Below are 20,566 nucleotides of genomic sequence, written 5' to 3'. Positions count from 1 at the left end.
AGCAGTGTCAATGCGCTGGACACCCGCTTATCTAAAACTTCCTCGGTAACGCTCAACCACACTCAAATATACAGTATACTGTATGGATTAGGTGACTTTACTATAACGCCATACCTTGGTACAAATGTTTCCCCCTTAATGCAGGCCCGGAGAGCAGGGGACGGCTGTGCGCTGCTGACCTGGTGCTCAAGAGAAAGAGGCACCTTCGCCGTGATAACCTGTCGGCAGGTCTCTACGGAGAGCCCTGGGTTTTCACATTTTCACGTTTTCTCTCAGGTCTAATTTGATGAATGCTCTCTGGAACACATAACATGTCTCTTTGGGAGACAAGCTGAAAGTCAGGAGGACACTGAAGGCATCTGAAGGGTTTGTCTAAACCATCCCACTGCTGTCCTGGCTATGTATTCCAGTGAGGACGCTTGCTGTTTTCATTTGTCTCACTCCTTTTCTGTTTTTTTTTTCTCCCCTTGTAAGCCCTGTTTTTGTCCAATGCAAGCTTGTGTTTTACAGGTCTCCCTCTCTCTTGATATAGCTGATCTGTAACAATAACACATTTGATTTGTTTTAACTCAAACACTGTTTTCTGGTGACGTTGTGTAAATCCATTTACTTTTTCCGAATGCCAGATATGATGTGAAATGATGAGTCGGTAAATTCTGTGTTGATTGAAAACAGAAAACGGCTTTGCTCCACACTCTCAAGACAAATAAACAACCTCCCTGTCGACTAAACCGCAAGCAAACCTGCAGATTCTCCCTCATAACTTTTTATCGTTCTGTCTGATCCTTCATTTCCACGCAACAACTCATCTGCTCATACTGCACAGGAGCCATTTGATGGAACATAGACAATGTTAATTTTCATTGCGCTGGTAATAATGTTTATTCTTATCCCACTTCAAATGCCAACAGAGTAGGTTGTTGAATCATAATGCGTTCATATTCAATTTTTTTTTTTTTGCTAGAATATTAATGTTTCGCCAATTGTAATGCTGAGAATATCTACTAGAAGAGATCTCTCTTCAAGTTTAAGTTTTCTGACAGAGAAAAATGAATGTTAAATAAAGATTTCTTGTTGTTTACATTTAGCCAGAAGGGAAATGCATTGCCAGAAAAAGAATTGTTGTCCTCCTGTGATTTTTCTCCATTTTCTCATGATAATCCCAGATAAATCATATCAAGGTTACACTCAGGACTATGTGAAGCCAAAGCTATAGGTGCCAAAGCTCCAAATGCCTCTAAAAGTAGAGGAATCGGTATTCTCTATATACTGTATGTTCCTGTTCAAGCTGTGGGCCATTATTTCTCATGCTGGCTCTGATTTACGACAGTGGCCCGCTAGTGTCCAGCTCTGACCAGAGTTGTAGTCTGCACAGACTAATTGGGAGGAGTTTGTTGTCCTAAGCCTCACTCTTGCAGCAACACATCATTAGTGTGCCAGTGAGAGAGAGAGAGGGGGAGGGAGGGGGAGGTGATGGCATGGCAGATAGAACGGTTAGACACGGCATGAATCTAACCATGGCAGCTATCACACTGCAGCAGCAGCTCTTATCAGAACGCCTGATGACATCCAAGTACCTAACTTTGCACCCTGCAACTAGGTCGATGTGGATGAATTATTTAGTCCCAGATGCTCAATAGATTCCAACTGAATTAATGAAGGCGCGAGGGTCTTCTAGACTGTGAGTTCAACTCAGTGCATCGCCTGTCCTTCGCCCACTATCTTCCTACCGCTGGTCTGCCAAGCTGTCAACATCTGAAAGACAGTGGATCATTCAGTCAATGATTTCTATTCATTCATATGCCGATCATGTATTTTTGAGAGATTTTGATTATCTGGGATTTTTTTTTAATTAAAACAAAAGCTCCGATGTGGGACTTCATGGGGGCTAAACAGATGGCCACTGACACAGAGTGAGTAGCTGTGGAAAAAATGGTTGGACTCTCTGCTACCTCACTAAAGAGAATCTACATCCAATTCTGCAATTCTCTGTAAATGGATCAAGAAAGCTTCAAAACTCAAGAAAGAAAAATAAATGCAAAACTCATACCGGCTACTTCATTATTTTTTTCCAGGAAAAATGATTGCTCAGATATTTCTGAAACAATCAACTGATCAATCATACGAGCCACTGAGGACACTCTGTAGGTGTGATTCTTCAGAGCGCTTGAGAATTCATGCAAAGAAAAATGAAGGCATTTCTCAAAGGCAATCAGCTCAAAGTAATTAGCATCTCCTCCTCACTGTTTGGTGTTGTTTTTCCCAATTGTCTATGCTATAGCGTTAAACTGGCCACGGTGGACAGCTGTTCGCCCCTTGCTAAGTTATGAGGAAGTCCCTTTGGGGAGAAAGACTTTGCTTCATTTAAAACAAAGCAGCTGCTGCTCCAACTGGACCTCAGGCAGAGTATCAGAGTGTCATTAAAAAACGAATGGTCGGAGGCTCTCCATCTCCTCTCCAGGCCCCCACATGTTTCTGTCCCGCCGTACATCTTGCTGGAGGCTTGAGTCGCTGCACCGAGACAGTCTAACAAGGCGCTGGGAGGCAGCTTCACGCACCTGGTACGCTCACAGCGCACACAGCGCGGAAACACACAAGCACAGTTTCACACAGGAACAAATGCCGCCTGGGAATATTTCATTTCTTTAAATGTCAACAGTCTGGTGGATTCAATCTGTCCAGAAAAATTAATGTTAATGTGCACGTCCTCAACAGAGGATTGGATTTCACTTTTTCTGAGGTGTGTAAAGGTTGTTGCTATTGCAACAGTGCGTTAATGCATTTCTTAATGTGGGAGGAAAGTCAAAGGATTCAATACAGTAAAAAGTGAGTCTGACAATGAAAAAGAAATCTAACAATGAGGCTTTTTCAATTGCTAGTTTAGCACAGGGGCCCAGAAAAGTGGTCCTGTGTGAAATGAAAGGCTGCCTTTGAGAGAGGGAAGGTAGGGGCTAATGTACGAGTGCAAAGTTTAACAGCACAAGTGGATATGAATATGAGGTAAATAAAGAGCTGCTGCAAATTGTGCAAATACTTGTGCCCTCATTAAATGTGGTCCCTCTCGGGGACCTGAGAACACTGCTGTGTTTGGACTCCTTTTAATGTGGCTGCTTCCAGGCAATGCTGCGCAGCTTTGTAGATCTTTCGCGAGTCGCCCCGCAGGACCGATTTTCCAGGAACAGTCATCCGCACGGACGTAAGGAAAATTCAACAAGGTGACCAGGAAAGATGTCCCGCTGCGTGGGAGGGGACACGGTCCACTTCCCAGTCAGCGGCGGCGTCGAACTGTCACCATGTCACTCACTGACTCAGAGTGACCCATGTGTCTAATACTACGGACGATTCTATGCAACCAATGACAGTTGATATTTTGATTTCTAATCAGTCAGACGGATGTATTATTATTTATTAGACATAGGAATAATATGAACACAATATGTAGTCACCTCACAGTGCAGAGAGAGTGCACATCGAGAGGTTGCTTGGGAAGCATACACAGCTTCAAGCAGATTATACAAGCAAAGGCTGGATGCCTTCCGCTCGCTACATGCTCTAAATGATAAGATCTTAATATGAAATTCATAACACTATCTGCCTCCATATACCTTCTACGCTACCCCCTCTTGTTCTCTCATTTCTTTTCTCTGTTGCCTATGCATAAACACGGCTCCATAGAAATATATTACATGGTTGACTTTGTGCCTCCCCCTTACCCCTGCATACACACATCTCAGATAAATGAAATCTGTCTTCATTGAAGCATTTTCCCCTCTGGATGCCCTGATATTTTCCTTATCTGAAATCGAATCGGGAGCTCTGTGCACGTCTGTAGCAGGTAATGTGGCCTGAGAGCAGAGAACTGCCCTGCAGGAATATCATACACTAAGGATAAGCTAGCAAGTCAGGGAAGAATAACAATTACAAGAGAATTTATAAGAGAATGGCTGGTAATCATGGCGATTTCTATCTAAGTGTTCACATAAATCACTAAGCATTTTGGAAAAACTGTTTTGGTTCAATCCAAAGAGACTCTGAAATTCTTCATGTTCTTATTTCCTTCCCTCAAAAACTAAAAATAGCTGACAAACCAAGAGAGAGCGCAAGAGCAAAAGATATGCAGCTTGGCCACAAATCACTGTCTTCCTGACTTCACCTGCGGTATGACACGTAGTCCCAGTCCGTCATCTGGTGACAGAAACAAATTTGTCATCTTAATATAGATGCCATCACTGCTGAGATGAATGTAACAGGCTCTCATTCCCGTGTGTACATTTTGCAAAAACATGACATGAGGAAAGAGGAAGAGAAGCTTTGCCCTACAACAGCAGACCAGGTGGCCTGTAGCCCCCGCACAGCGTCATCATAATCAAATATCTTGTCCTCCATGTCTGGATATGTCATTCACAAAGGCTCAGTGCTATCACCTAGTGAGCAATGCTCTCACTTCCAAGACAAATGAGAAAAGACACTGAGGTACACTGAAAATCATCATTGTTGTATGATGAGGATTTTGTAAGTTTAGTTTTGATCTTATTCGTCCATTCGTATTTCATCTTGATCTTTGATCTGTCTTTAAATCAATAAAAAAATATTCTGTGAAATATTGTTAGTTGCTCTCCTGCCAAGACTTTCAGGAGAACCAACTTTGGGACCAACTTTTAGAACAGATCTGGATGCTTCATGCAAGGCGAGCACACATTTAGTTGAACTTGAGACTGAAAACCACTAAGCAAGTTGATCCGATATAACAAAATGAACTCACCCGCATTGCTCAAATCTAATCGTAAACACAGCAGCTCTGAGACCTGAACTTCTATCGAACAAGACAGTTCTCAAAATGTCTGAGAATTTACTGAAACAAAGTTGGATTCAAATTGTAAGGACTCGTACGTTTGATCGAGTTACATTCCATCACAAGGCCATTTCTCCATTACTCTCCTCTCCCGTCCACCAATAAACAGGCTTCATTTGCTGGCATCTGTATGGCTTTATTTAATTTATATACCTTGTGGAATGTGTTTTACTTTAATGTAATCTATTTGCTAATGACATTACCGTATATTGTCACTGCTTTCCGTCCCTGAACTTGCATTTATTGTACTTGATCTGGTTTTCAGCATCAGAAGATGGATACTCACTAATCAGAAGCAGCCAGAATGATATTCATTTAAGCTGCAGATTCAGTTACCACGTTGGTATGAAACTCCTGGTTAGGATTAGAAAATGAGATGGATGAACGTAAATATACAGTTAACTCAGGGTCTTCTTTACTAATGTTCTTTGCACCCAAAGGCATTTTCTACAACCGAAGAGACAAATAAAGGATTTTATCTGAAATTAAAACAAGACAATAATGTCTGTTGGAACTTCAGTAAGTGAATTGATACATTTGACAGGCATTGCTTGTACCTTAAATACGAAGAGCTTTAAGATGCATACAGACTTGGTGGGTCAATCTGTCGAATTTGGTAACGGTGCCAGTAGTGCGCACACTGTAAAGGCATAGATGCCTCTTCATTGATTGATATAGGCAGTATTGACGAAACACTTCCATGTAACAACGTAAGAAATGAGCACAGAGCCTCATGTGGCCTGAAGCAGGCTAATTTTCAATTATTGCAGGTGAGTGCACATCAACACACACACACACACACACACCGGCACGTATGTGTTCAACCCTGCCAAGGTGGACTGGATCAACAAGTCAATGGATTTGTACAACACGGTGTTGAAGGGCAGCTTCCATAATGGCCCCGGGTGAGTCGAGGATGATGGATGCGGTCTGTCGCCGGGAGTGAACGTCGCACCCCGAGGCCACCGTGGGGCCACCGTGGGGCCACCGTGGGGCAACCGTGGGGCAACCGTGGGGCAACCGTGGGGCCACCGTGGGGCTACAGCGCTACCTTCTCTGCCATCTGTCAGCACTGTGTGGGAACAAACCCATGACTGGGGCTCGAGGCAGAAAACCCTAGGACCACCTTCAACAACACACACCTCACTTTAGGGACAAGGTGGGGAGTTGAGCCAGACACAGCGGTGCTGCACTTGAGTAGTTTGTCTACATTTCCTGCAACTCAACCTGTTTTTCCTCTCTTGTAATGGATGTTACATGTGCATACGTGGTTTTTAATATATTTTATTGAGCTTGGTCACCAGCCCTTTTCACAGTTCAATATAAGACAATAAATGCAATATGACCATAATAGTGCATCTGTCAATTTGATAGAAATAGTTTTTTTCCAAGAGCATAAAGAAGCATCCAATACATTTGCATTATTGAGAGAATGTTTTCTGTTTTTCTGAATAATTGATGAACCTAACAGGGCACCTCACACTCTAGGTACAAAGGTACAAATACAAAAAGACACAGTAATCACTGTAAATATTTTTCCTGTTCAGCTTCACATAGTGCAAACATGAATTAAAATCTGGCTCTGATTTGATTTGATCGTGTTAAGTGAAAAAATACCAACAAATAAATTAAAAAAAGAAATGTTAATAAAATTTGACACTTAATTAAAAATGACTTTCAATGTTCAAATGCTTGGAATTCACTCTATTTTATCACATCACATTTGTAAAGTGAATCCAAACCAAATATTTCTCTAATCCTATAAGCCACAACCAGATAAAATAAATATGAAGATGCTAAAAAGAAATGAAATGAATGTCAATGATTTAGTTTTCGTACTTGCTAATAACAAACCCGCTCCTAGACCTGCTCAACAGTCTCGATAGAAACACCCAACTCTTGTTAGTGGGCCTGTCTCTTTTTGCTCCATTATGTCAAACTCGTACTGTAGTTGGGGCTACCTCACTTAACTTAATGCTACTGACATTTAAAAGTTATCCCATTTAAATGTAGAATAAAATGCTCCTTCGAGCCACATTTCTATTAAGTCTAGTGTATGGGAAGCTAATGAAAAGAGCTACAATGTAATTAGTGCAGCTAAAAAGATGAAATAAATTAAAATTTGATGCAATGCCAATCAATCGGTTTTTGATGTTGTTGTGCTAATTTTCAAAATGTAGAACAGCAGATAGTGTATCTAAAATGAATCCAAATTGAAACACCCTCTTATCTAATCCAAGTATAATATCATGTAGCAGAATGAAAGAGCCTGCACTTCATAAGGGCAGCTGTCTGAGTGGTGCTTAATACCCAAGATAAGTCGCAGGTCTGAATTGATGCATGCAGGATTAGTATTACATCTACTCTGTGTAGACCTACTGCAGCTTTAGCTTGTAAAACAATAATTCCTACAGGTACCAAGACAATCACAACAATGGTACAATAGAAAAAATACACATAGTGCATGAATGAAAATAAAAGAAGAAAACTTGAAAACTGTGCAGTAATTGAAGCCTAAACTGCCACAGATTCTTCACAACAAGATAAGTGTCAGACTAAGTTTATTGTTGTGTGTTTGTAAGAGCCAGCAAAGAGGCCACAGGGTACCCAAATGCTGGCTGGCCTGAAAGTGTGGCAGTGCAGGACTTCAATCTTCGTTTATTTCCTTGAATAGAGAACAGTGTCCAGGATGTTTCCTTCTTCTCAGGGCCCCAGAAAAACAGAACCACAACCAGCCAGCCCAGCCGGAACGAAACCATGTGCTGTGAGTGCAAATGAAAGTGCCCTCACAATGTATTTTGAATGTTCCCTCACTCCCACATAACAACCATTACACCCACCTCATCCAGGGTTAATTCACAAATTGAATGGCCAATTGGCAGTTTGGTGTTAATGATTTGACGTAGTGGCCATTCATGCCCCAGAGGAACAGGCTATAATAACAAGCTTCCAAAAAGAAATTGCACTTTGCAAAAAGGTTATGAAATAAATATGGCAAGCATGGAATGTCGGATTCTACCGTGTGTTTTTGAGAGTTTGATTTTGCACCGTCACGTTTTTGGATTCTGAGGAAATTATGAAAACTATAGTGTGTCTGGATATTCAAGTTTCCTTGAGCATACGTTTCAATAATTCTTTGGGCACCAGTAAAGCATGGAAATAAAATAAAAAATGTGACCATGTACCTACAAACCTATGCAAATCACATCCACCGGATTTATACTAGTTTTTAGCGCTAAACACCAAATGTTTGCATGCTCACTAAGGACAAACAACAATGGAGAACCATGGTAACATCACTTAGAAGTGATTATGATGTTGGCACTGCTGTGCCTAAGCACAATCTCACAGAAGCGCCAAAATGGCTGGCTTTGTACTTTTCCCATTTTCTAACATATGAAGAGTAGAGAAATAAGCCATGAAAATTGGAATGACTTAAATTTGATAGAAAAAAAATGTCATGGAAAACATAACCTCTAACCCTGTAACTGCTACTGCTCAAGTGTCAATTCATTTAATGATTTAATGTTATAGATTACTGGTGTACTCGTGTGTTGATATTGCAACTTGGCTTGAATCACTGACTGAAGAAAAAGCATTTGAATGCTAAAATAAAATGGACAAAGTAATGTGTTCCCTAACAGCCTCGGGTCTTTAACAATATACACGGAATGCTGTAAGACCTTATCATACCCGCAGTTGTCTCTCCATGATGCTCAAGCCATTTCTTACTTCAGAGTGTGTTGCTGCAGACAGCACTGGCAGAGCCTCACACCATGGCTGCTTGTGAGATTTATGTACTGAATGCCTGCTGGCCAGGGTTGATAATACAGAGCAATGCAGGTGAGGATCCATCACTGTCAAGAGCTCTCAATGGCTCTTCAAGATAGCGGGCTTTCATTTTTTTTTTTGTTCGAAGGGTGGCAAAGGCTGCTATCTCTAATCCAAGAATGGTTTTGATTAAGTAGCATCTGATGTTAAAGGCTATCTTTCTACAGATTGACATTTTGCTTAATTTCGTACACCAGCAATTAAAAAAAAATCATAAATACATTTACATTTACAATTGCAGCGGGTGTTTCCTAGAAAACCGTCTGCAGCATTTCTACAACCTTTAAGAAAACACGCCTTGAGGTTGTGTTCCTCTGCCAGCCGGTCGCAGTGGAATTAGCATCTGTGTGTTGCCAAAACAATCATCACTACATTTGATTTGAATAAACATTTGTGTAAAATTATTATAATTATTATAAATATCCTTGAGTTATGATTAAAACGCGGTGAGGTCACAGCGACCTATGATCACTTAATTTGAATCCAAATGGGAATTTGCACGGAACTTGAAGAAATGCGAATGTATGAGAATGTATATTTTTGTTGGTATATACCAATTAGCAAAAATAACATTTACTTTAGTTAAGTCCTGATACCTCAAGCAAGGAGGGGGATTCTAATAAGTATTAAAATATGAATACCAGTGACTTGTCAGCTTTCCTCATTGTGCAGCTCTACCTTGATTTGCTCTGAGATGATAATATTCTTAGTTAATAAAGCTTGGGAGGACACCCAGTGGTTTGAGAAGAATGACATTAATGTAATGCTGCCCATTTGCCGAGGCCCACAGTATTTAATATCATAAAAGCCCCAGTTGAGCATTTACAAAACTTTTTTTTTAGTAATGTGATTCATTGTCATTAAAAAAATTGATTATAATTGCTTTAAATGACAGTACCGAAAGCAGTAGGCGTTAGCTATTGCATCTCTACTGGGGTCGGCCGTACTAAAAATGTACGAGTCCCAGTCATGTGAAGCTCTCAGGACATAAAATAAGTCACTGAAGTGCTCTCCCATCAGAGCGGAGACTGCACAGCTGGACAATGATTGGAATGCTGACTATTCAAGGTAAGATCTCTTTTGAGGTGCAGTGTTCTGAAACAGTAATGTCATCCTGCGAGTGGTCTCCATGGGAAGGTCGTCAGGTTCAATCACACTGAAAGCATTGACATCTCCCCATGCACATGTTCCTGCATGGCTCATTCATCTCTCTGCCTACATCACGTAGCAGTGACCTTTCTCTCTGTGTGAATGCATTAGATAACACCTAAACCAACACAGGTGGCCTTGATTAATCTACCTTTTCCTCCTACTTACAAGGGACTTTAAAGGTGAGCTTGGATGTAACTTAACAGAACACGGTCTCTGAATTAATTAAGCCAAATAAATTGTAACAGCATCACCACCAAGCTGCATGAGGCCTTACTGATACACAACAAAGAGTTTAGATCCCCCAAAACATAACTAATATACAGTACAAAAAGATATACATTTTACAGTAAAAATGTAAGTAATTGAATTGTACGTTCAATTATTCTGTGTCTATCACAATCATTTATATAATGCTCTTAATCTGGAAGACAATGCCTTAAAAAATGGAGGGTATCCAACCATCAAGCTTGTTCCTTTTGGCCAATCTTATGGTCTCTTAGAAATTCATAACACCACATGGCATTGGAATATAATTATAGTCTATTGTTTAATATTTTACTTGCAATGGGTTCAGCCACCATGCTGAGTCTGAGAGAAAACCATTCCAGTAGATCAATATTTACGATTATATTATTTGTCAGCATCTGCAGATCCCTACACAAACGGTTAAAACTGTCAGACAGAGAGAGAGAGAGAGAGAGAGAGAGAGAGAGAGAGTATTGATCAGAGAGAGAGAGCGAAGTGGGGACAGCTACTAACTTGGATCTTTACTGCAACGTTTTAAGCTTATATGTTAGAAACTAAGTAAATTTTAGAATGGATTTTGGAGTCGAAGCTTCAACAGTGTGTTCGAAAGCCTTACAAATAGTTTTTCACTGAATGTAGCAGAGTTGATTTTGTATGCTTTCATGTGAGACTGAAGCATGGGGAAATAAATATTTAGATTTGTATACGTTCGAACAATGAAACCGGTATTGCACTTGCAAGCCACTGAAATGTTTATCCTAAAACTCTTGAAATAGCCTGACCACTATGTCTTGACTGTTACTATAAAAAGAATAATACATATTGCAAAAAAGGAGGCTCTTGTATGAACACAGCCCTTTCTCGAGATACTATAATCGTCCTTTAACCAATCTGACATTTTTTTTTTAGAGCTGATTATGCCCTGATTTAAGTGTAATTTTAGCGCAGGACTATGCTTGATTCAAGCTACTAGGTATGCTTCCCTTTAACTGACTCTCTCCCCCACTCACATTTTAAGCGTGTATGCATCTCAGTGTCGTCATGGTTTCAATTATATTTCACTTGCTTCTTATCAAGGCTTAAATTATAGACTTGCCTTTATATAATGTACAATTCCCATTATGTTAAGCATTTACCAATTTCTTTATAAGCCATCACGGATAAGCTTCTGACTCCATACACAATAAAGCACCCATCTTATCAAAGAGGTGGCTTTTTTTATTTGTGTGTACAGGCTTCTGTTTTTCTTTTATACTGCACATAAATCAATACTACATTCAGACTTTCCTCTATTTTGAGATAGAATACTCCTTTTTCTTTTTGACCTAAAACGTCAATACCATCTTCTGCTCAATGCGCAGGTATTACTGGCTCGTAATTGTAATGAATCGTAATGTCAAAGCCTTCTTTTTACAAGCTAATTCCTAATGCTAATGCAAGTAAATTAAGACAAATATTACATTCTTATTTAACGTTTTAAGAACATCCACGAGTTAGCAGTTTTACTTTTATTATGAAGTTGATTCTCGTAGGGAAACGAGTTGGTTTCTTTCTGTTCCTGCAAAGAATTGTGCAGGTAAGTTCTGATTGCAACCGAATTTGACATCACACTATGTGACATCTGAGGAGTAATATGCTATTCCACTCATGCAGGACAGATAAAGAAGATGGAGGACCGAGGGATACTGGTTATCACTCTAACATACGCACGCGCGCACACACACACACACGCGCAGACACCACATCTGATTGCACGGGGAGAGGCCAGCCTCCCAGCCCCGAAACAACCCACTATTCTTCCTCTTCGGCTTTTAGGTCACGGGACTCAAGAAGAAGACAGGCATGACACAGTTAAATAAAGCAGTCGCTCCACTATATAAGAGCACAATGATGAAATGAGTTATTGTAAGAATCCGGAATGCGCTTAACGTGATGCTGTGAGGATTTTAAACTGGATCAGGTTGGGGGGGGGATAATAGCACGTTAGAAGATGATCTTACCTGCTGAGGCTCTCGTGGTGTGGTCTGCTTGACTCGCCTGCTGGATGCCGTGGTGGTGGTTATCTCCATGATGGACGTGGAGGTCTCCGAGCGGTTGGCTGTGGTGCTCGACTGCGGTGTGATGGAGGAGGGCGACTCCCCCACAAGCCGCACGCTGCCCTGGATCCTAACGTTGGGATCTCCCTCTGCCGCCATGTTGAACACCTTCAAGCCATTATAGTAGAGGCCCGAAAGTTGGCCCTGAAAGGATCCACTTCGGTCTCTCTCCCAGCCCCCAATCTGTATGGTGGTTTGGCTGTTGAAGATCGTAAGCTGCCGCCCTGTAGGAAAACAACGTTATGTATATACAAGAATGTCGGACTGTGGACTTTATCCACTTCCATTCAAAGAAAAATATAAAAAATTACAGAAAGACATATTATTTGCCCAGTGGCTAATGAGACCAATAAATTGCGGGTTGCAAAGGCAAACCCTGGTAATTTATTGCAGAAATAATGATGAAATGCCTATGAAAATAAAACCAAACATGTTTATGAAAAAAAAAAAAGATTTAGAAAATCAATGAAGCTTTGCTAAAAGGGCAGTCTAAACTAAAATATCAAGAAAAACAATTAAGTAGTAATGTTAAGGCAATACAAAAATATTAACAACAACTACACGTAATAAAAATGGGAATTTGTTGAGTAGGATTTTCCCTGGTAAATTATGACAAATATATGAAATATTAGTTGAACAAAAGCTATAGCTATTATATATTTCCTTCCAATTTTAATTTACAAATGCTTTAAAATGGCTCCCGGCTGTGATAATTTGACTTTTCTTGTGTTCAATCTCACGCTGAGCAGGACACATTTCAGGAAATTTGGATCTATTCATCCTTTTAGCAAAAAGCAACCAAGGAAAAAACAGCAGATATGGTTGGGAAATAAAAATATTTAAATACTGCAGTTTCATAACACAAAACAGAGGACAAAAAAACAGAACATAAAATGATAGGGCTTATTTCACATTTAAAGTGAACAATGTGAATACGGTATTGAACTATAAGGAAACAAAGCATGCACTTAATTTGTTTTATATAACAGTTCCTTGATCTAATGCCCTATACATATTTACAATGTCTGTTAAAGGGACTCAGAATTCTGATGCCAATTCATATTGATCACTATTTATCACTGCTTTAATCAGAACAGATCAAATAATACCAATTACAGTACTGTACTCACAAAAGTGTTTCAAATAACACTTATAATTGACTAAACAAGAACGTTTAAATTTATCATTTAGATGTTTACAACAAAATGCTACAGTAATTATAGACATTTTAACAATGCTGAATTTAACGTGGATTTAAATTCTTATTTACAGTCCCTTTAACCTTAAGTTGACAATAAACACGTATTAAAACAGCTGACATATATAAAATATATACATTATTATACATTAGTATGAAACACTACAAACTAAATTTAACTGTCTAAATCATTTTATTTTAAATTTTACTGAACATTTATTTTTTAAGGTTTATTATTTACAAAATGTTGTTACAACTTGGTTATGATCAATTTATTTTATTTGAAATTTTAATCAGTGATTTTACCTTTGTCGAGTAGCCATTCGTCAACTACTCGACCAAGTCGGTATGGGATTCGCTGTCTAGCAATCGCCAGGCGTTCGTTATCATTGTTGCCTTTAAAGTTTAAAGAGACATTTCAGTGGTTACAATCTGTAGAGTCAAAGGGTAAATGTTCATACTTAATGCTCCAGCTATACAACTGCACAATGCTTTTATATTTAAAAAGTTTTTTATATTTAAAAAAACAATATTTACTAAAACATTATTTGAAAAAAACCTCAGGCATTTTTATTTTATTTTAGCCAACAAATTAGGCCTATATTAATGGAAAATAAGTGGACTAGCACGCAGATGTTTCATCTAGATTAATAGACCTATGTTATCAACCAACCCAAATCACAAGTTTATACATTTTCATTACAAAATCTTAACTCAAATATTTCCATCCCCTTTGTCTTTTCCCTCTATATCTTTTTAACCGACTTTTAAATTAGTTAATAACATCATTTAAATGTATTGTTGAATCAACCGTTTATAGTTTAATGGACAATTTAACTTTAACATATTACTAATGCCCACCCCATTTATAAATATAGTATAATTGACAATAAAAAAATGACCCAACTGCAATACAGCCATTTACACAGTAGACATTCATAGTATCTGATCAGAAAAAAAGTCAAAAGACAACGTCAAAGTAGGCACATTCATTGTTAAATATTCAATAAAACAGCTTTGACAAATGCTACGAGTCATAAGGAAGGAAGTCTAAACCTAATTGCACATTGATGACATTGGAGTTAATGAAAAAGTAGTTTTCCAAAAAGAATTCCTTAATCCAAAAAAAGTCTGACCGAAAGAGCAGATACAGAAAAACCCCACTCCAATATTGGAGGGGCACTTTGTCATTAATGACGGGAAACTCTGCATCACCCCTTTGTCAAGGCCAATAACCTCTTCAGAACAGAAGACTTTGAGCAAAGTGGCACTGTCCCGGAGAGCTTTTCCCCTGGCATTGTCTGCAGAGATTGAATTCAGTCGGCTCCATTCTTCCGGCAGATTGACAATGTTTGTTCCATCAACTATATTAATTCAGTTCTGGCAGATAAAAGATCCGGCAGCTAACAAGGATTCGGTGGAGAAAAGCTTCGAAGGGGAAAGTGTGGCAGAGACATGAAGGGAAGGAGGTAACTTTGTAACAGATGCACACAGTTGGCCCGTTCAAAGGTCTTAAAGGTAAGAAGACGCATAAAGAGACAAGTTTTAATCGCACCGGCTTGAATTACTGTAAGGGATCAGCTACCAGGGTTTAAAGCTCCTCTATACAGCTCAGGGAAGTCGATTGTGCCCGGTTGGATTTACACTTACACTCAGCATTGACGTAGACACATGCATGCTGCCTTACTGCCACAAAGGGACACTGTGTGTATGATACCATGTGGATCTCTGATTTTATTTAGTGGGCCACATTTCTGCCACAGTGCTGCACATTCTAAGTTTCATTATTTTTCATGTATATAACTTTTCTTGGTCCATTATTATGAGCAACTTCATGCTATGTCTTTAAACCTGCATCTTCAATACAAATCGGTTTTATGTTTTCAAACTAAAGCTAAATTTATTCAACATTCCCATAATAAATAAATAATAAAACAACAATGACTATTTGGGCCAAGTCCCAAGTTATAAATCTTAAAAATCGGACTACAAATATATGCAAGATTTATTGATTTCCTCACCCTGGCCACTAGAGTTCTTTGCAAATGTAACTGAAACACTGTAGAATAGTGCATTTGTTGGTGAACTTCTAGTAATCCATTTACAGTAATAGAACGGTGTTTGAGGGACTAATCAAAATAAGTCAAATAAACTACACTGACCACGCTCATGGTAATGAGGGGACATGTCACCCAGTGCACAGTTTATAATATTCGTTTTTTAATAGTTTTGAGCTGTGTGGCACAGAGGTGTACATTTCAACAGGCTGTGAATACACAGGCCACACTTAAAGGAACAATTCACTGCCTTTTTGGTAGTTCATGGGCATTTGTTTACATTAAGAAAGAACAAATGCTTCTGATTTATAACCGTATTGTAGTGACCAAGAGTTACTGAATCCCATATAAAATGAATTCCTCACCAAGCTTCCTCAAGGTACCTGGATGTGAAGTACGCCTGCATGCAGCTGCGTCCAGCTAATGCAACGTCTACGTCTACCAATCGGCCTGCTGTTGAATGCACAATGTTCCTGCAGCTCTGCGCCACCAAATTCTCCAAAGCGCTGTGCATTATGCATATTTCATGCAAACAGAAAAGCAGGCGTGTACACACACACACACACACAGCTGCCCTTCCTTATATTCTGAAGGTCTAAAATCAATCAACAATCCATTCATTTCTGTTGTTGTGGAGTATTGATGGGCTTTGCTAATTCCTGCCACCTCCATTTGTCAGAAATGGAGTGTCACTTATGTCGCCTCTCTGTTTCCTGGTACTATGACGCCTTATGTGAGGAGGGGTCAGCAACTCGTACTTGCTGCTCAGGAGAGCACTCAGCATATAGTTATTGGGTTGAAGGAGACCAACTATAGCTTCCATCGCTTTATCTCTGATTAATTTGTTGTTAATTTATGCACATTTCCCAAAACATATGCTTGCTTTGTTCCTTGACAGCCACAATGTATACAAATGTTGTTCCTTTTGTGTTCCACCACATCCTTCTACAAAATTCTGTGCTACTTCTAGAAAGACAATCTCAAACGGGCAGGTAGACACAAACACACTAAATACAAACTCATCCTCACAAAGCGTCCCACTGTGCCAAAATCCTCAAATTTTGTGCAAAAACATGCTCTATTTCCATAGACTGTAGCACTGTGCCCCCCCCCTCCCACACACCTCCGTGGAACGCTAGTCTATCGCTAAGTCCATCGCTAAGCCTACCCTTATTCGGGGGTTAATTAAGTGTGGCTACGATCAAGGTCTGATCGTGTATTGATCCTCACTGTGGGACACCACAGTGTTAAACAATGCCCTCCCCTGGGCCCGGAGGCAGCAGGAGAGCCCATTCATCCTGCCTGCGAGCGCAGCTTGTGGCGGCTGCCGAGCGGTGATTGTGTTCGGTGTGGGACCGCCGGGCTTATCTCCTCCGCCAGACAGCAGCGATTCGGCTGAGCCGTCCCAGCTGACCCGCTTTGCCCTCACTCACTTGTTTTCTTTTTTATTAATAAAGTGGTCAGATAAGGTGGGGGCCTTATCTCATTACAAGCATTTGGACACAACAATAAATGAGCAAATATGCAAATGCTTCCTCTGTTCATGGAGCCGGAAGTATTAAAGAAGGAGGAACCCAAATCAAACTTGAATTATTATTTATTCTGTTCCCATTTTTTCTTTACTCTGGAGACAGCAGCCATTGCACCGTTTGGTTGCAGCTTGCTCAGTAATGACTGCTTGCACAATAGGCTGAATAACGGTGGCTAAAACACAGAAAGGAACCAAAGCAGATCTCTGACGGACAACGCTTAGCATCCTCCCCTTTTATCCCCCGCTGCAAGGTAGGAAACAGGACAGGAGGGTAGGATCAATCGAGGGGAGGTGGCTGGACAGTTAGGGATAAATAGGACAGAAAAAAAGAAGGGAACTTAGAGGTGAGGGGAGTGCGGGTAGAGGCAGAGCTCTATAAGTGCACCACGCTCTGCTAACGGCAAGAAATGAGGCCAGGGACTCGTCCATTATCTTTGTGTGCGGCGCGTGTTCATTGGACGCTCCGATAGTATACTGGGCCGTCCCCCGCGGGCCCAGAAGCGCCATTGTGGTGGTATTACTTCCGTGGCCAAGGCACGGGGGCTGATTTTTTGATGGTCGGCCCCCGCCTTTTGTGTGTACTACACAATAAAAGAAAAGAAATTACAACCAAACTACAATACATAGAAGGCTAGTTATGTCTCTGTGTGTGTTTTTTAGTTCCTTTAGTAATTGTGCTAAAAGACGTTTAACAACCCATGAGTGTGTAGCAGTACAACACTTTTTAATGAGATTACGAGGGCAGCACATTTACGTCCTGGTGAACCAATTATTTCCTTGCTTTGAGAAGGATCACTCCCGCTCATATAAGCTCCTGCTCTGTGTCATTCTCACTCTCCAGCCATCAGTTTTATCTTTGCTGTCTACTCGTGTTATAATCACTGTTGTTCTGTCAGTGGCCTGGGAGTGGCTGGGAGCTGCCATTAGGAGTGCGTTAGAGGCCTACAAGGATACTAATCAAACTAGAGGCGAGCTGAGAGAATAATGACTTTGTGTGCTGGGGGGTGAGGGGAGAAACTGCGCAGTAATTGTGATTGGATGTAATTAGTCTGCTAAGAGACTAATACGGTAGCTGGACTTGGCATAGTCACTGATGCATGATCAGAAGGGATGAGATTGGTCATTTCTCCCTTGCAGCGTTAATAACTGAGCACTTATCATGTGATAATTATCTATCTAGCTATCTTATTGCACAATACATTGACCAAGAATCTCAAATACAGGCACCCCTCTTCTTGTACGATATACTGCTTAATGTTTTTTAATTACCAAGCAATACGTTGTGCAATAAATTATTAACTTTAAAAGCTACTGGATGAAGGTATTATTGTTTTACCAAGCGGTACATTTCCTCACATTCACTGCTGAATAATTAAAACCTTTAATAAGAAACACTTATGTGTCTCAGGTTTGTCTTACCTACAAGTTGTCTATCTAGTTTACGAGCTGCACATGTGTATGTATCATAGGCGTCTTAGGGACTGTGGGTGTTTGTTGTTTGAAGAGTGAGAACTTTGCGTCGAGGCATTTAACCCTGCTGTTCATTCTGCCATGTCCACAACATTCAAAAGACATCAGCTTCCTTTTCTACCTGAGGCTAGCAGCAAAGATTGAGTCTCAGTCAGAAAACCGTCTTTCATTTGGATGAATGCTCTGGTCATGGCTAAAAAGGTCACCAAACATTATGCAGCGGGGTAGAGACAGGTTGAATTTGTCTTGCTGCCAAGTTCTTTCATGAATGCTCAAAATCTAACAATTTTGGAAGTGGGGGTGCAGTTTTTACTTATAGCGTAATCACTACTATGTAGTCATATAATAGTCACACTCCTTCAATGCTCTGTAGGTTTTGTCAAAGCCATTAAGCAGATAAAAAGATTTTCAATTTCAAAAAACACAGCAGTGAGTTTTTAAGTCATCATACTACAATCGTCTAGACATCCTACAAAAACGTACCAGTGTTGCTGAGTTATTTTTCATTTCCAACAATAGATTATTTCATATTTTCGCTCCCCAAAATATAATGGCATAGTTTTCATGTTCCCGAATATGAATCTCCACTTTCAAGAGACACGACTCCCTCTATATCGTGTACATTAGCAGTTTAAAATAACAGCATAAAAAAGTGCTGAGCATTTCATAACAGGTGGAATTTCTATGTGTTACGCTTTTATTTGAATGACTGATGTCATTAGTAATGATGTCTATGTGCTCTGAAGGGGATAAACATGTAACTGATCAACCCCTAATTTTGAGTAGGAAACAAATGAATTACGGCAATCATTTAGTTTGAGTGTGTTACGGTGTGTACACTCGGTACTCTTAATTTCATCATCTTCTGTAATGGCAGAGAAACAAATATTGAACTGGCACACGATTACTTGCCACAGTAAAAGTGGTAATTTGTCTGTAAATAGTCTATTGATTTTCCGTTTTGTGAGCAGAAACTGAAGATGTATTATTTCATTTTTACAGCGAATTTATTACAAATAATATACTTTGATATGTTAGACTGTTGAGTTTAAGTGCAATCAGTTTACACAGACCTGGGCTGTTTAACAGCATCAATTAATGTAAAGCGATAATCATAGAGATGAGAAAAAAACTCAACAACACTTGTATTATTCGTAACAACTGCTGTAAACAGAAACAATAAAAAGCCATTAAAACACATGCCAAGTCAACATAGAACATCCTAAAAGACAAAGTATTACTATCTTGATAATCTCTTGGTCATGTTATCACTTTTCAGCAGCGGGTGACTCACCTGTGGGGTAGCGCTCAATGACTGGCAGGTCATCCACCTGCAGAGTGGCATTACCCCCACTCCTCGTAAACTTCACTATATGGTACTTTCCGTCATTTACAAACTTTGACGTCTCCTCAATATTAATGTCGTCTGTTCCGACATTAAATACAACAGCAATGTTTCCTTTTTCCTGAAAAGAGAAGAACACAGAAAAGAAAAAGCTTTTAGTGACAATTATTAGCTAAGCAATTTAGATAATAAGCTAAGTGTTGTTAAAGGAGTAATGGTAAATTATTTTCATTCATCCATACCTATTCGTAATATCTTGAGTTATTATTTCTAAAATTTAAATAAATAGCATGTCAGGAAGGATATATGATCATTAGTCATTAGTGTAGCTCTTTTCTCTATGTAGTGGTCCTATGGCCTCTGTTGTTGTTCCCCAGAGTAACATGTACAGTGACATATACTTTCCTTAAAAGGTATTCTTTCTTAACACTTTCTTTTTTGCTCTGTTAGATATTATTCCAAGTGCACATAAAACATGCTTGGATGTTTAGATTGTTGCCTGGGGTTTGAAGCCTTACTTAATGTATATGTTCTTCAACATATTGCTCTTAAAAACCTAATAACAACAGTTTTACAGCCCGGGATACTGTGGATTTTGATCTGTGCTGGTTTTATGACATGAGTTTATTAAATTAAATAGCAAAGTTGTTAAGAGTATTGCCTCTCGCCTCAGTGCTTAATGCACTTGTTCTGGCCTTCTGTCTGATACTGCCATGTGGTTCTTTAAAAGTGCAATCTTTTTTGGTTTCAGCCAGTCATCCATCACGCACGCACATGCACATGCACTC

General features: G+C 39.7%; 1 protein-coding gene across 18 annotated transcripts in view; it reads right to left on the bottom strand.

Moving 5' to 3' along the window:
* Nucleotides 1-20,566, bottom strand: part of LOC119214513 (neurexin-1a-like) — a 206,128-nt gene that overhangs the window by 22,479 nt on the left and 163,083 nt on the right. For 12 of the 18 annotated variants that reach the window (XM_062566562.1, XM_062566565.1, XM_062566563.1 and 9 more), the window contains 3 exons: nt 19,728-19,899; nt 13,682-13,771; nt 12,082-12,401 (listed from right to left, as the gene is read on the bottom strand). In XM_062566562.1, the coding sequence (XP_062422546.1) occupies nt 12,082-12,401; nt 13,682-13,771; nt 19,728-19,899 (582 nt within the window). The remainder of the gene's footprint in view (nt 1-12,081; nt 12,402-13,681; nt 13,772-19,727; nt 19,900-20,566) is intronic. The other 6 variants (XM_062566571.1, XM_062566579.1, XM_062566572.1 and 3 more) reach the window with 1 other exon arrangement.

Source organism: Pungitius pungitius, chromosome 13 (assembly GCF_949316345.1).
Source record: "Pungitius pungitius chromosome 13, fPunPun2.1, whole genome shotgun sequence".
NCBI classification, from domain to species: Eukaryota; Metazoa; Chordata; class Actinopteri; order Perciformes; family Gasterosteidae; genus Pungitius; species Pungitius pungitius.
This window is presented reverse-complemented; position numbering and strand designations above follow the sequence as displayed.